The 13,168-nt window shown below is 43.8% G+C and overlaps 2 protein-coding genes across 3 annotated transcripts; both read left to right on the forward strand.

Moving 5' to 3' along the window:
* Positions 1-4,159: 4,159 nt before the first annotated feature.
* On the forward strand, positions 4,160-8,462 carry LOC125018705 (5,6-dihydroxyindole-2-carboxylic acid oxidase-like). Of its 2 annotated transcripts, none has more exons than XM_047602794.1 (7): positions 4,160-4,728; positions 5,100-5,422; positions 6,327-6,531; positions 6,630-6,797; positions 6,904-7,083; positions 7,197-7,346; positions 7,436-8,462. In XM_047602794.1, the coding sequence occupies exons 1-7, from the start codon at positions 4,374-4,376 to the stop codon at positions 7,621-7,623; spliced, it is 1,569 nt and encodes a 522-aa protein (XP_047458750.1). In that variant the 5' UTR covers positions 4,160-4,373; the 3' UTR covers positions 7,624-8,462. The 2 variants fall into 2 exon arrangements, with proteins under 2 accessions (XP_047458750.1, XP_047458761.1); XM_047602805.1 differs by having other exon boundaries at positions 4,161-4,728; positions 7,200-7,346.
* A 192-nt stretch (positions 8,463-8,654) lies between these two features.
* On the forward strand, positions 8,655-12,964 carry LOC125018709 (leucine rich adaptor protein 1-like). Its single transcript, XM_047602821.1, has 2 exons — positions 8,655-9,272; positions 11,518-12,964. Exons 1-2 carry the CDS (start codon positions 9,054-9,056, stop codon positions 11,905-11,907), a joined length of 609 nt encoding a protein of 202 aa, XP_047458777.1. The 5' UTR covers positions 8,655-9,053; the 3' UTR covers positions 11,908-12,964.
* Positions 12,965-13,168: the final 204 nt, after the last annotated feature.

The following is a 13,168-nucleotide window of genomic DNA, read 5'->3' on the forward strand; positions in this document are numbered from 1 at the left end:
AATTAGCCATATCCCCAAATAAACAAGCTTGCGAGTGTCGGATACTGCCTCAAAAATCTTCCACTACCCTCCAGCCAGTCTCTCAGGCGTGACAAAACCATGACACACCTACCACTGATGGGAAATGACAAGGATCATCCCACACTTCACATTACTGATACCACTTGGTTGGAGATAAATGGCTTTACAACAGAGAAGAGCTTGCTTTTCTCTTCTTGTGTCGTAGTACCTCCAAACAAATGTGTTATGTTACTGTTAAAGGTTACTGTATTTCCTTTTGGGGGGAAAAAATAGACTACAAAACATCCTATGCTGCAAGGCAAACATGCTGTACTTCAGTAAAAGACACAGCCAAGTCAACTTCATGTGAACAGTGGGGAAAAAGTGCATACTGTTCCAGCTATTCGTACCTGCATGTACAACAAATGCATGGTATATGAACCCTGTTGCATGTCGTTTTACTTTTGTTACTGCTGGCTCATAGGCTGCAATAAAAACAGAGTGTGGAGTGAGTGTCGGTATCAGAGGTGTGTGTAAATGTGTGCCTGCGATGAGTCATGCATGTGGCGCATGTTGTCTGTGCAAAACAGAAGACAGGCGAAAAAGAAAAGCGGCTGCTCTGTTGGAGGCCAAAGGAGAGAGACACAGGCGTTGTGGTAGGCGGCCTAAACAGCCTGCAGACTGGCCACGTGTACTCGATCACTAATCACACACAACACAATACACAGCAAAGAGAACACAGTAGGCCCCAAAGGCCCCCCAAGGCCGTAACACCATGCCATCCTCAGCAACCGGTCGGCCCTTCCTGAAGCTAAATTTGAATGGAGGGGAGGAGAGCACAAGGGAGATGGGAGGTCAGCAGAGGTCAAATTAACAATATAATGCACCATTACATACAAGGAACCTGTGACAACACGTCCCCCACCACAATGTAACAGCCCTTGATGTGATGATTGTCTAAACTATAAGACTGCAACATTAGCTTCCAACGAATTAGCCGCTCATTGGGACACTGCAAAGGGTGAAGTGGGAAAAGTGAGAGGGTTGTGGTCTGTGAAAACCACCACAGGCCCAAAGGTCGTACACACTAAAGCGCTGCAAAGCTAGAACCAAAGCTAGCGTTTCCTTTTCTAGCCGAGTAGTTTAGCTCTTGTCTATTAAACTTCCTTGGGAAAAAAATAGACTGGCTTATCCACTCCCAAGCCATCAAACTGCAACAGCACTGCACCAGCACCAACATAACTGGCAGCAACCACAGTGGAAAAGTTCCTACAAAAAGAACGATATAACCCCACTAGGCCCAAATAACACATCTTCCTTTTTAGTTGCCTGTGGAGCATAACTATCAATCACTTGGACCTTTGCACGCAACAGGACAAACTTTTCCTTGCCCTACAACACGACCAAAATAAGAAACCATAGCTTTTGGTTAACAGTCAAACAAGCATCAGCCAAACCTGTAAAGAGCTTCTCAATGTGGTCCAGATGCCCATCCCACACACCCCACTAGATAGCCACATCATCAAGGTACACTGAGCAACCTTCCAGGTCTCCAACAGCGATGTTCATCCGGCACTGAAAGGTCGCTGGCGCATACTTTAAACCAAATGGCATCTTTCAGCAGATCAAACTTAGCTGACCCCACTTGGTCAATCAGGTCTTCCATCCTAGGGAAAGGAAAACAGTCTGGTTTAGTACCTGGTTTAGTAATATTGGCCTTACGAAAGTCAGTACAAAATCTGGGAGTAATCAGATTTCGGCACGAGCAAACAAGATGAAGCCCAACTAGAACCTGATGGCTCTGCATTATCTCTCTAGCATGTATTTGAACTCAGCATCGAGGAACTTCTCTGGGTGGACCCGATAAAACATCTGCTTGATAGGCTTAGAATCCCAAATGTCTGTATCATGTTTTACCACATGTGTACGAGTAGGTGTATCGCCAAACAAATATGGAAAATGATTAATCAGAGCAGCCAACGGGTTGCGTTTGGAAACATCGAAATGGTTGAGAAAACTGTCCTCAGATACGCAGACCATACAGGATGACCTTGTCAGGGCCCAACACATCATCGCCCCCTTGCTCTGCCACAACAAGGGACACAGACACTGAAAAACTGGCAAGATGGACCTCTAATACCTGCTCTTGAACAGCTAATTCCTCAGTACAAGCATGATAGGGATGAGCTGACACATAGTTTGCTCTTTCACTACTGCTCCTCTTGAGCCTTGCCAGTCAATACTTCCTGCAGCAACAATGTGGAGTCAGACCACCCGCGAGCATCAGCAACTCACCCAAAACATCATTATCAGACCTCCCTCCAATGTCCACTGAGGAATCAGCTACCATCTTTCCCTCAGCAACTAACTTGAGTTTTTGCCTCCGCACTTCAAGTCTGACCAACTCGGTGTCCTCCTTTATCTTCTCCAAAGACAACAACTTCATCAACCGCAGAAGCAGCAGCCTCCTCAACACTCAAAACCACCTCTACTGCCCCCTTCATGTGTCTGTCACCCACATCTAGCTCATAATAGTCAGCTATCCTGACCAACCTGCGCAGATGGCTTATCTACAAACGCATTTACAACTACATCTGGAATAACAGCTGAGGACCAAGTGCAGTGTTCACACTGGAGGAACAGGCAGAGTTTTCCCGCTAACTACCTAACCAGCGATGTTGCTACCTAACTGCCCCTAGTCTTCATGGGCCGTAATGGTGGGTGCTTATGCACTAGAGCCCGCTGTCCGCCACGGACAGTGCCCTCGAGCAAATTTGGCCAAAAGGAAAAGGGAAGCTCTCAACCGCCATACCTCAACACTACAGCCCCCCATCGACGTAACCAGGGAAAACACAGACAGCACACAAATAGATCAGCGCTTACCTTCCTCTGCTCCAACATGAACTCACGGCTGATAAGGAGAACGGTTAAACAAACAATTAACTGGGCTACACACTGCAAAAAAAAAAAAACTCGCCAATTACCCAGGCAAACAAAGCATTCAACCAGACTAATTTTAGGCAGTAACTAAAGTAACACCACTTAGACGAGCTCCTACTTTTGTCAAATACAACTTTTATTCATTACAGGTCATTAGACATAATGTAGTAACACAGTGAAAAGTAACTAAACTATTGAGTTGTGGCAACAGACAAACCTTGTGAAACACCTCAGGTTAAACCACAGCACAGAATACGAGACATTTATGATGAGGTGGACAGAAGAGGAGAGAACGGAGTAAGAATTAAGATTTTCATCTTTTGTTTTTTTCATTTTATAGTAGTTTTGATTTTAATGGTGTTATTATTTTAGTTATTCCTTTTTTTTAATGTTTGAAACAACATTTTCACATAGTTTGTATGTCTCTATCTCTGTTTTTTCTGCTGTTGTATTAGCTCGGCTATATAGCAAATGAGGCCCCTACCTCAATATACTTCTGAGTTTATAATAAATAAATTACACTGGTGTGTCTGAAATACACTATTTTCTTTAGGTTGACCAGACACATCAGTTGTATTCACACAAAGTATCGGTATCGTTTGAAACAAATGCAAATAAATTGAGTTCTTCTTGGACTTGTTTTTGTGGAATGAATTCCATTCATGCTACAATGCCCCACATGCTCTGAAATGAGGTGGAGAGAGTAAGAGAGGAGAAGTCAAATGACCCGAAATATGATCACTTCAGCAAACCTCTGAGGCATTTCGAGATTAGATCCTGGTATCTCATACAGTGGGGGAGGCCGTTTATAATTCACTGAGCATGTATTTTCTGGTGCTAAACATTTTAATTTCACAAACATATATTTCTGCGCCAAAGGCTAGATTTGAGGAAGAGGGGGGGATATTACTTCACAGCAAATTAATTTTCATCTGTGCTCATAAAGAGTTGCAGTGCATGTACTTATGTGGGTTGTTCTCATTCATCATCATTTGTTTTCAAATTTTGTAATTAATGAGACTTTCTCTCAGACAGTGTTGCATTCATTAGGGCAAACGCAGACATCCAGTCACTTCTGAGAAGAATAGGATTGCGGATGACCGGATCACACTACTTTCATTCCCCCCATCCCCAGTAGGAAATATGATGTTATGTGATGGTATCACGCGGGAGTCAGAAAATCCTGGTAGTCATGCGCTAATCCGGTATTTAAGGTCGATGGTTCAGCGGTTTGGTGGGAAACAGAAGAAGGGGCCTGTGTAGGTGCATGGAAGGGGAATGTTTTCTTAAAGAAGGTCATTCTCAATGTGTTGAAGTGGTGCTTTTTCGATGAAGGATTAGCTTAATTTGTAGATTTGCACTGAAATAATTTACTTGAAATCAATCGCAGTGGTGCGTAAAAAATTGGGAAGGTTTTTTTTTTTTTTAGGAGAATGTGGCAGTGTTGTGTTTTGGTGCTTATGGGCGCGGTGCTGGTGAGCGCTCAGTTCCCCAGAGAATGCGTGACACCGCAGGGACTCAGGAGCGGGGAGTGCTGCCCGTCGCCCTTCGGACTGACCAACGACCCGTGCGGCTCTAGTACGGGGCGCGGACAGTGCGTGTCCGTCAACGTGGACGCGCGCCCGCACGGGCCTCAGTATCCGCACGACGGTCGGGATGATCGGGAACGCTGGCCCATCCGTTTCTTCAACCGCACTTGTCAATGCAACGGGAACTTCAGCGGCTACAACTGTGGCCGCTGCAAACACGGATGGACGGGAGCCAACTGTGACCAAAGGGTGTCTGTTGGTAAGTGTCCGTGACGACCTTTGATATTTTGTAAGACATATACGCTTTGAAACGTACAGGGGACAATAAATAGCTAGATGTGGAGGTAGGGATTGCTCAGTGGCACGATCGACGCACCTACGCTCATTTTGACCTTATAAATACAGTTTAAATTTAAAAAAAAAAAAAAGTGAATTGAAATTAAAACAACCGTAAAGCGTCCAGAAAGTTGTACAAAATAGTTTGATCACATATGTAAGCGGCGACAACTGATAAAAATCCGTCTGTTACGCATATTTTCCATACTTTTTTCTGCGCCATTAAAAATGATCCCCACTTAGCGCATGACCGATTTTGGTTTAATCCAATTCTCCTCTGTTGTAATCCTCCAGTAAGAAGAAACGTGATGCAGCTCAGCGCGGACCAGAAGCGTGCGTTCATCGCCGCACTGGACCAGGCCAAGCGCACCGTGCACCCCGACCTGGTGATCGCCACCCGCCACTATTCGGAAGTGTTCGGCCCCGACGGGAACACCATGCAGTTCGAAAACATCACCATCTACAATTACTTTGTGTGGTCCCACTATTACTCCGTCAGCAAGACGTTCCTGGGTGTCGGACAGGCCAGTTTCGGCGGCGTGGACTTCTCACACGAGGGCCCCGGGTTTGTGACCTGGCACAGGTTCCACCTGCTGCAGCTGGAGCGAGACATGCAGGTGAGATGTTCCACAGATTGCTGCATACAGTACTATGCGCGTGATAAACTATTTTAAATTAAATATTCGTCCCGATCATGTTTCTTGTTACATAATCACCCACTGACTGTTTATCCACACATTTAATGTACCGACTAATAGTCGACTTGCGTCTTTCTCCTGCCTGTTTGTTTTGCGTAACGCGTTTCGCCGCAGCTATATTGGCGTGGAAATCGCCGCTGACGGTTCGATGTCACGCCTTAATGAGCGAGCCGCGCGCAGAATGCGACTTGAAACGTTTTACGGTGTGACTGGACGTCAATGTCATCCATGTGGAGAAAAAAAAACAGTACCGATGTTGAGTACGGCTATTAGTCTGCACCCACGGACCAAGTTGATGTGTGAAGAATGTTAATAGCCCCTTCCAGCTTAGTGTTTCATCCAGCGGGGTCACAGTTTCACACAGAAAATGACGCGAGGGTGTTGCCTGAGCGTTAGACTCCTGCAGTGTAACTCCATCCTCACCCTGTGCCAGTTTGTGGTTTAATTGTGTCATTAATTAGTCTCCTGGCTTTTTTTTTTCTCCAAATCTTGCACAATGGCAGTAGGAGTTTAAGGGAGAACTACATCAACTAAAATGACTAAAACGGGGTCTCGGCTCCTGCATTTAAATCACATGTGTTGAGTGGAGGCCTGGACATTAAATCTGTATCAGCCACTCTTTTCATGTGGGTTAATGGCTGATTTCACATTAAAACTTTCAGTTGAGATTAGACTTTCTGAGCTAGGTCTTGAATTTTATTTCATTAATTTAAGTGACTGTGTGTTAAAATAACTCATTCATTCTTTGGATTATGACACCATTACTAAAGGAGACTTCACGTAAACATTAACAAACTCTAAACTTTTGATTTATTCATGTCAGGACATGCTGCAGGACCCCTCCTTCGCTTTGCCCTACTGGAACTTTGCCATCGGTGGAAGCACATGCGACATCTGCACAGATGACCTGATGGGAGCCAGGAGCAGCTTCGACATGAATTCCCTGAGCTCCAACTCCATCTTCGCCCAGTGGAGGGTCGTCTGTGAGAGCGTGGCAGACTACGACACACTGGGGACCATCTGCAACAGTGAGATTGCTGTTCCTTTACTTCCCTCTATATTCTTCGGCTTCAGAGAGAATCTACGTGTGATGTCTCGTCTTGGTTCTTTTCCGCGTTCCCCGCAGGCACGGAAACGGCTCCCATCAGAAGAAACCCCGCGGGAAACGTTAACAGGCCGATGGTCCAGCGCCTCCCAGAGCCCCAGGATGTGGCCGACTGTCTGCAGGTTAACACTTTTGACACGCCTCCCTACTACTCCACCTCCTCTGAGAGCTTCAGGAACACCATTGAAGGTGAGCCGGTATATTATCGTCTATTTTGCAGTCTTTTTATATATATATATATATAAACGGAGTTTGCTTATGCTTTTTTTTGTGTGTGTGTGTTTTTTTTCTTCAGGCTACAGTGCACCCCAGGGGAACTACGACCCCGTGGTGAGAAGCCTCCACAACCTGGCCCATTTGTTCTTGAATGGCACAGGAGGACAGACTCACCTCTCCCCCAACGACCCCATCTTCGTGCTGCTCCACACCTACACCGACGCAATATTTGATGAATGGCTGAGGAGACACAGTCCAGGTGTTTTTGACCACTGAATCTGGTTTCAAAACTTCACGTCCTTGTTGTTTTTGCCCCTGCAGTTATTTATTATTAGCGTGGTTAGCTTTTAAGCTAATGCATGTATTTCCTAGCAGGCTCAGCCATGTACCCTGCAGAAAACGCCCCCATCGGTCACAACAGGGGCTACAACATGGTGCCCTTCTGGCCTCCGGTGACCAACTCGGAGATGTTTGTGACTGCCCCTGAAAATCTGGGCTACTCCTACGAAGCTGAATGGCCAGGTTTGTGAGTCGGCTTTAAAACATCGCCTTTGAAAAAAAAAATGAAATAATGGACGGCACTGACGATTATCTCCTTCTGCCTTTTCCAGCCCAAGCTTTCACAATGACTGAAATCATAACCATGGCAATCGTGGCTGCCCTCGTGGTCGTGGCCCTGCTTTTCGCCGCCACCACGTGCGTCGTGCGCGCCAGGTCCTACAGGATGGAGGGCCACCAGCCTCTGCTCGGGGATCAGTACCAGCGGTACGACGACGACAAAAGCCAGTCTGTAGTTTAGAGGGTCGCCGCTTGTACGTGATGCACCACCTACGTGCCTCTTCTTTTGTCTCTACAATTACACAGCTATGCAGTTTGTTTAAGTCCGAATCTGTTCTCATTACAGAGAATGTGTAGAATGTTTTTTTTGTTTTGTTTTTTTTGTTCATGTCACTCTATCAAAAACTGGTTGCTATACAAGCAGTGAAGATGCGTTTATCTAAAGAGCAAATTTTTATCGTGAAAACCTTTTAGTATATTGAGTGTTATGAAAGAGAATGGCTTTTTGCAAAGATCCTCTCTTTGAACTTTTTCAAAATGCGTTCAGTTAAAGTGACCAGATCTATTTTTAAATTTTGGAGAGCGTGGATACTTTTTTAATTTTATGACCACATTTTTAGTAATGGGGAGAGATATGATGCAACTAAATAAATAAATAAATAAATACCTGAGAGTTAAAATACCACCACACAACACAACACAAGTCAGGCATTCAAATAAAATGCAGTGCCAAAGAAAATTGCGCACAATGCCCACGAGGGGGCGCACTGGCTCAATTTATGAAATCGCAAGTACAACACTTATTAACTTTTATTAAGGAAACTTGCAGCACTAATCAAGATAAACCGATTCGCGTGACTTGAACTGTTGCTAATGAATGAGGAAATTAAAAAAGGGGGGAAGGGGTGTAGGTTATTTAGGAAAAAAGTGGTTCGCTTTCTTTTTCCTCCCCTTTTTTTTTAAATAAATTAAACTGAATTATTTGAAATTGTCATTACTGCTTTTCTGTTTTATACACTGATATATGATGCTGTTGGATCACGTCAATTTATTTTATTGATTAAATGGCATTGCCACACACATTTGTTTGCGTGACTTTGGAAGTAATGCTTTGTTTTGTTTTTTAATTTATGTATGTTTTTTTTTTTTTTTTTTTTTTCTATTTACGTCTTCTTTCGTCATAGTTTATCTAAATAAGTCATGTGATTGGACTTTAGATAAGTGGCGGCGGTAAGCATTTCCTGGTCGGAGTCCGACAGCGTGTCTCCCGGTGTGTCCTCACCTGTCGGGTGTTCGGTTTCACAGGAAGACGGTATGGGAGTGTCCACAGAGAGCATGTTGTCATTAAGCTTTCCTCCTACTGGTCAGGAGCTTGAATGGGAGGTCTGTCGGAGCAGCAGCGGCGGAGTGAGTCCGTGTTAAGTGTTTTGGCTTTCATATCGGTGCGTGAGCTGCGTGAGGAAAGTTGTAATGAGCGCGCGTGCTGCAGCTTTATGTGCTACTTTAATTCAACTCCTTTCCGGACACGGCTCGCGTGCGTCTCTCCAAAACTAGTTTGGGAATATATCCCGAGACAGTCGTTTTTTTTTAATATATTATTATTATTTATTTATTTATTGTTTGTTTGTTTTGCTTTACGGCTACCCTGTGGCAACGTAAGAGCTTTAAGCAATGGACGAGGACGGCGCAGTGTCTCCCATTTTGAAGGATATAGAGACAAAGTTGGGAAGAAAAGTTCCGGATAGTCTCGTGCGTTCTCTCGCCGGGGGAAAACCCGGCGACGGCAGCAAGCACGAGAAGTCGCCACATTTATCCAACTGCAAATTTTGTGCCAACTCTACGGACTTGAAGCGTCTGGAGAGCAAAATGCTGTTGCTGAAACAAGAAATGGCAAGTATACTTTCTGTCCCATTAAACTAAACTTCTGGAGACTGTTAACTTTTAAAGAAGTGGTGCCAGTACTAGTTGAGTATAATTTGCTTTAATGTATAACAGGCTTAACATAAACGCTGAAAATAGTTTAAAATATTTAAACTGGACTAAAATGATAATTAAAAAAGACCGCAGTCGTACGTAAACATGACCTATTAACGTATGTTCGGGACAGATAGGCTGTAAATACCAAATTTGAATGTCTGTTTTTTCTGCATAAATTAGTGTAGACTCACACAGCTTGACAGTAAGTGCATGCGAACAGGTCCACGTGTCAACATGTGTTTAAATTTGACATTTCATTCAAGAGAGTTGAGGTTAATTGTGTTAAAAAAGCACCGTGAAAACCGGTCAGCAGGTGAGGCCAATTCACACTATTTTTGATCAGAGACTTTTGTTGATGAACCCTTGTCACCTGAAGGAACTACCCCACCTCCCAACCCCCCTACTCTCTTGTGATTTACTACAACTACTCCATTTATGCCAGAGTAGTGGTCTTTCCCCAATAATCTTGCATCGCTTTAAACTTGAAAAAAGCTAGAGCTTTGTTAGATCCTGAGTCAGAGCAAACACCCATAAGGTCAGGGAAGGTATTAAGATTCCTGAGCAGATGGTCCAGTTGACCGAGTTTTGCGGACAAAAGCGGGGCCGCTCCGTGTCCAGCAGACAGACCCAGTGACGTGATGGCTTACATTTGTTATGATGAGAGATTAACTTTAGACTTGCACATTTTTCTTATTAAATTGAGCAAATCCATTGCTTGGTTTAATTAGTCACTTCCTGACAGATTTACCAACAGTCATGGAAACACGTTGCTAATCGCTCTCACAGCTGTGAGGATAAAATTGGAACTAATTGACTTTTATAAGAACAATTAAGTGTAATTATATCAGTAATGTCTTTAAAACAAGCACAGTTCAAATACGGGGCATGACTGCTTCCTCGTTGCCGTGGCTCCCTTCAAAGCTTAACTTCTAATCCAATCAGACCGCTCTGTTTTAGTGTGCGCTGATCTGACAGACGCGCACACAAACTTCTTGCAGCAACGCTGTGTCTAGCTTTTGTTTTGCATTGTTTGAGAAGCTGGAACAATCTCCAGCCTATCAAGAGAAGCAAATTAACTTTGAATGGGCTGTGCGCAGGCCAGCTCCGCGACAAATTAATGTTGTGGTAGGTCGCCATCCAGCGCAGACTAAATTATGCAGCTCTAATTGTGTTTCGGAAACTAATTTCGTGATACAGACCCAGTGGTGCCATCCTATTACCATGAGATGGCTGCTTAGACTAAAATTCAAGTATAACACCCATCTGCTGGGCCCCATACGTGTGTGTAATGCAGGTAGTTAAACTTGCAAAACAAAAACACCGGCGGCAATAATAGCCAAATGAATTGTGCTCGCGGATCTCATCCTGACAAAGGCCGTTGTTTAAAGGCAGCTGTCTGTAACACTGTACCAGCCCTGTCTGTCTTCATCTGCACGAGTGTATCCTGACTGTGGCAGGATGTTACAGCTGCCTGTTTACTATTTTTCATTCAGACCGGGTGTTTGTCGCCCAGTGGACTCGGGGCAATCCCTTTGAATGACTCCATAGGCTTCTATTCATACTAAATGGCGTGGTTTGTCTTGCCAGGGAGCTGAATCAATGGCCATACTGTGCAAAGAAGGATCTCTCAGTATCCTGGTTTAAAAGCTGTTTCCTGGCCGTGCCGCTGAAGCCTCGTAGTTAACATGATTCAACAAAGGCTGATAGACTAAACAAAATAGTACTCAGTGTTCTAGCCTTGGGATGACTTACGAACGCTAACTGTCAATGGTGGAGTTTGCTCAGGTGTAATACACTGTTCAAGACTGAGAAGAACCCTTCTGTTAACATGAGTTAATAATAGTCTGGTTTTACGTCAAATTGGCTTTTTGGCAAGAACCACCGCTGTCCAATAAAACATAAATTTCACTTTGAGAAGATGAACCTAATAGCAATAACATGTCACTCGGTTTGGTTTAGAGGTGCGTTTTATTTGCCAGTTGTCAGTAGCTCGTTTGCCGTTTCCCCAGTTTACCATTTTTATGCTAAGCTAAGATAGATTTTTATAGGTAGCCATGAGAATGATGATAAATCTACGGAATAAACTTTCCAAACAATTCACACGGCTCATGCGTCGGAACCCTTGACCTGACTGGGATGTTTTCCCTCCACCGCACAGGCAAACCTGCGAGCCATCGACGTGAAGCTGATGCAGCAGCTCATGTCAATCAACGAGGGCATCGAATCCATCCGCTGGGTGATGGAAGACAAAGGAGGTGTCGCCAGCCAAGATGGCAGCCTGACGGGCAGCTTGTACAGCCTGTCAGACAGCCAGGATGGCGCCTCGCTGCGAGGCAGCTTCAGCAGTCTGAACGACGGCAACAGCGACGGGCTGGACGGCCTGTCTGTCGGCAGTTACCTGGACACACTAGCGGAAGATCTCCCGGACGACCCGTCGCCCACAGACCTCGATCGTTACGTGGATAAAACTGTAATTGACGGCGAAGCCTTCAGCAAATCACCTCTGAAACTCAGGGTGGAATCGGACGAGTACTACTGCTTTGGATAATGCGAAGCTTGAACGTGGTGGTTGAGATTTTGAGAAGAAATATTTCAAAAAGTTTTTACGTTTCCCACGCGCATAATATCAACAGCCAAGATGAAAGTCTTGCCAAGTAACTAACGGTAGAGTTTAACTTGAAACGAATTTCCTACTAGTGGATTTGACAAACCTCTTCAAACTCTTGCTACTTAATTAACAATAATGTCTTAATATTTTATGACGCAGGCTGAACCAAAAGGTGCTTGACTGAGATTCGAGATCTTATTTATTGTAGAGTTATCCAGTACCTCAGTTGCCTCACCTTTAATTCTTTTTTAAGCCTGAAAAAAAGATAGAAACATCAGCTGAAAAGCTTCTTTTCCTCCCCATCTGTGATAAAACTCCATATGGAGCGGACTTTGTGTTAGGTCAACCACAATCAGCTGATCAAAGTAAAGGAGTAGATTAGGATTTAGCAGCCATTTGGAAAATTGGACATTTCACGCTGAGCAATTCAAGAAGGTTAAAGTGTTCCAAGTGGCAAACTGATTAGTTTAAGTGTCACAGCAAGTGCAATTTGCTAACACGCCAAAGTCTAAGCACCACCTACTGTACATGCTAAACTTTGAATTATTTTTACTGATGGGAGTTCCAAAGGCTAAGCTCCACTCGGTAGTAGTGGTAGTAGTAGTAGAAGTTGCAGCATTAGCAGTAGTCTTACACTCAAGAGATTAGTTGCACACATGTAGCACAAATGCTTGACTGAAAAAACCAAAGGAATTTGATTGTCTTATCGATAAAATAGCCCCTGAGGCGACGCACCAGATGGGAGATTTAGCGACATATGTGAAACACATGTTTGCTCCGTGGGCACATTTGAATTCTCTGCTGTTAAAAAGCTTTAATAAGAGCTACACGTTGCTGTACATATATGTTTTAGCTTAAAACTCGTTTTTTAACTTTTTTTTTTTTTTTTTTTTTTTACATGTTTTATGATGCTTTTTTTTTCTAAAGAAAAAGCTGTTTTTATTAATGACTCTGTTGTGGAAATGAAATAATATATTGTGATTCTCTTCTTGCTCAAGTTGTGTTAATTTTTTCAATGCGATGAAAACACATAGTTTGAACTGTCGGCCTTCCTGTTCCGTTTTTAGAATCGTCTAATGCATTATATGCAGCCTTAATGAGATGGAAAGTGAACATTAGAGGTGCTTTCCTTTTTTTAGTAAATGTAAGAATATTCTCTTGATAATGAAGTCACGATGGTGCCCTGCGTAATGTGCCATGG

The sequence above is a fragment of the Mugil cephalus genome, chromosome 1, assembly GCF_022458985.1.
Source record: "Mugil cephalus isolate CIBA_MC_2020 chromosome 1, CIBA_Mcephalus_1.1, whole genome shotgun sequence".
NCBI classification, from domain to species: domain Eukaryota; kingdom Metazoa; phylum Chordata; class Actinopteri; order Mugiliformes; family Mugilidae; genus Mugil; species Mugil cephalus.

Excerpts from the sequence above, each read along its gene's own strand:
- LOC125018705 (XM_047602794.1), top strand. The coding sequence starts at position 4,374 with ATGTGGCAGTGTTGTGTTTTGGTGCTTATGGGCGCGGTGCTGGTGAGC. Across the intron at positions 6,532-6,629 it reads ACTGGGGACCATCTGCAACA|GCACGGAAACGGCTCCCATC; the intron begins GTGAGATTGCTG and ends CGTTCCCCGCAG. Across the intron at positions 6,798-6,903 it reads CTTCAGGAACACCATTGAAG|GCTACAGTGCACCCCAGGGG; the intron begins GTGAGCCGGTAT and ends TTTTTTCTTCAG.
- LOC125018709 (XM_047602821.1), top strand. The coding sequence starts at position 9,054 with ATGGACGAGGACGGCGCAGTGTCTCCCATTTTGAAGGATATAGAGACA. Across the intron at positions 9,273-11,517 it reads TGTTGCTGAAACAAGAAATG|GCAAACCTGCGAGCCATCGA; the intron begins GCAAGTATACTT and ends TCCACCGCACAG.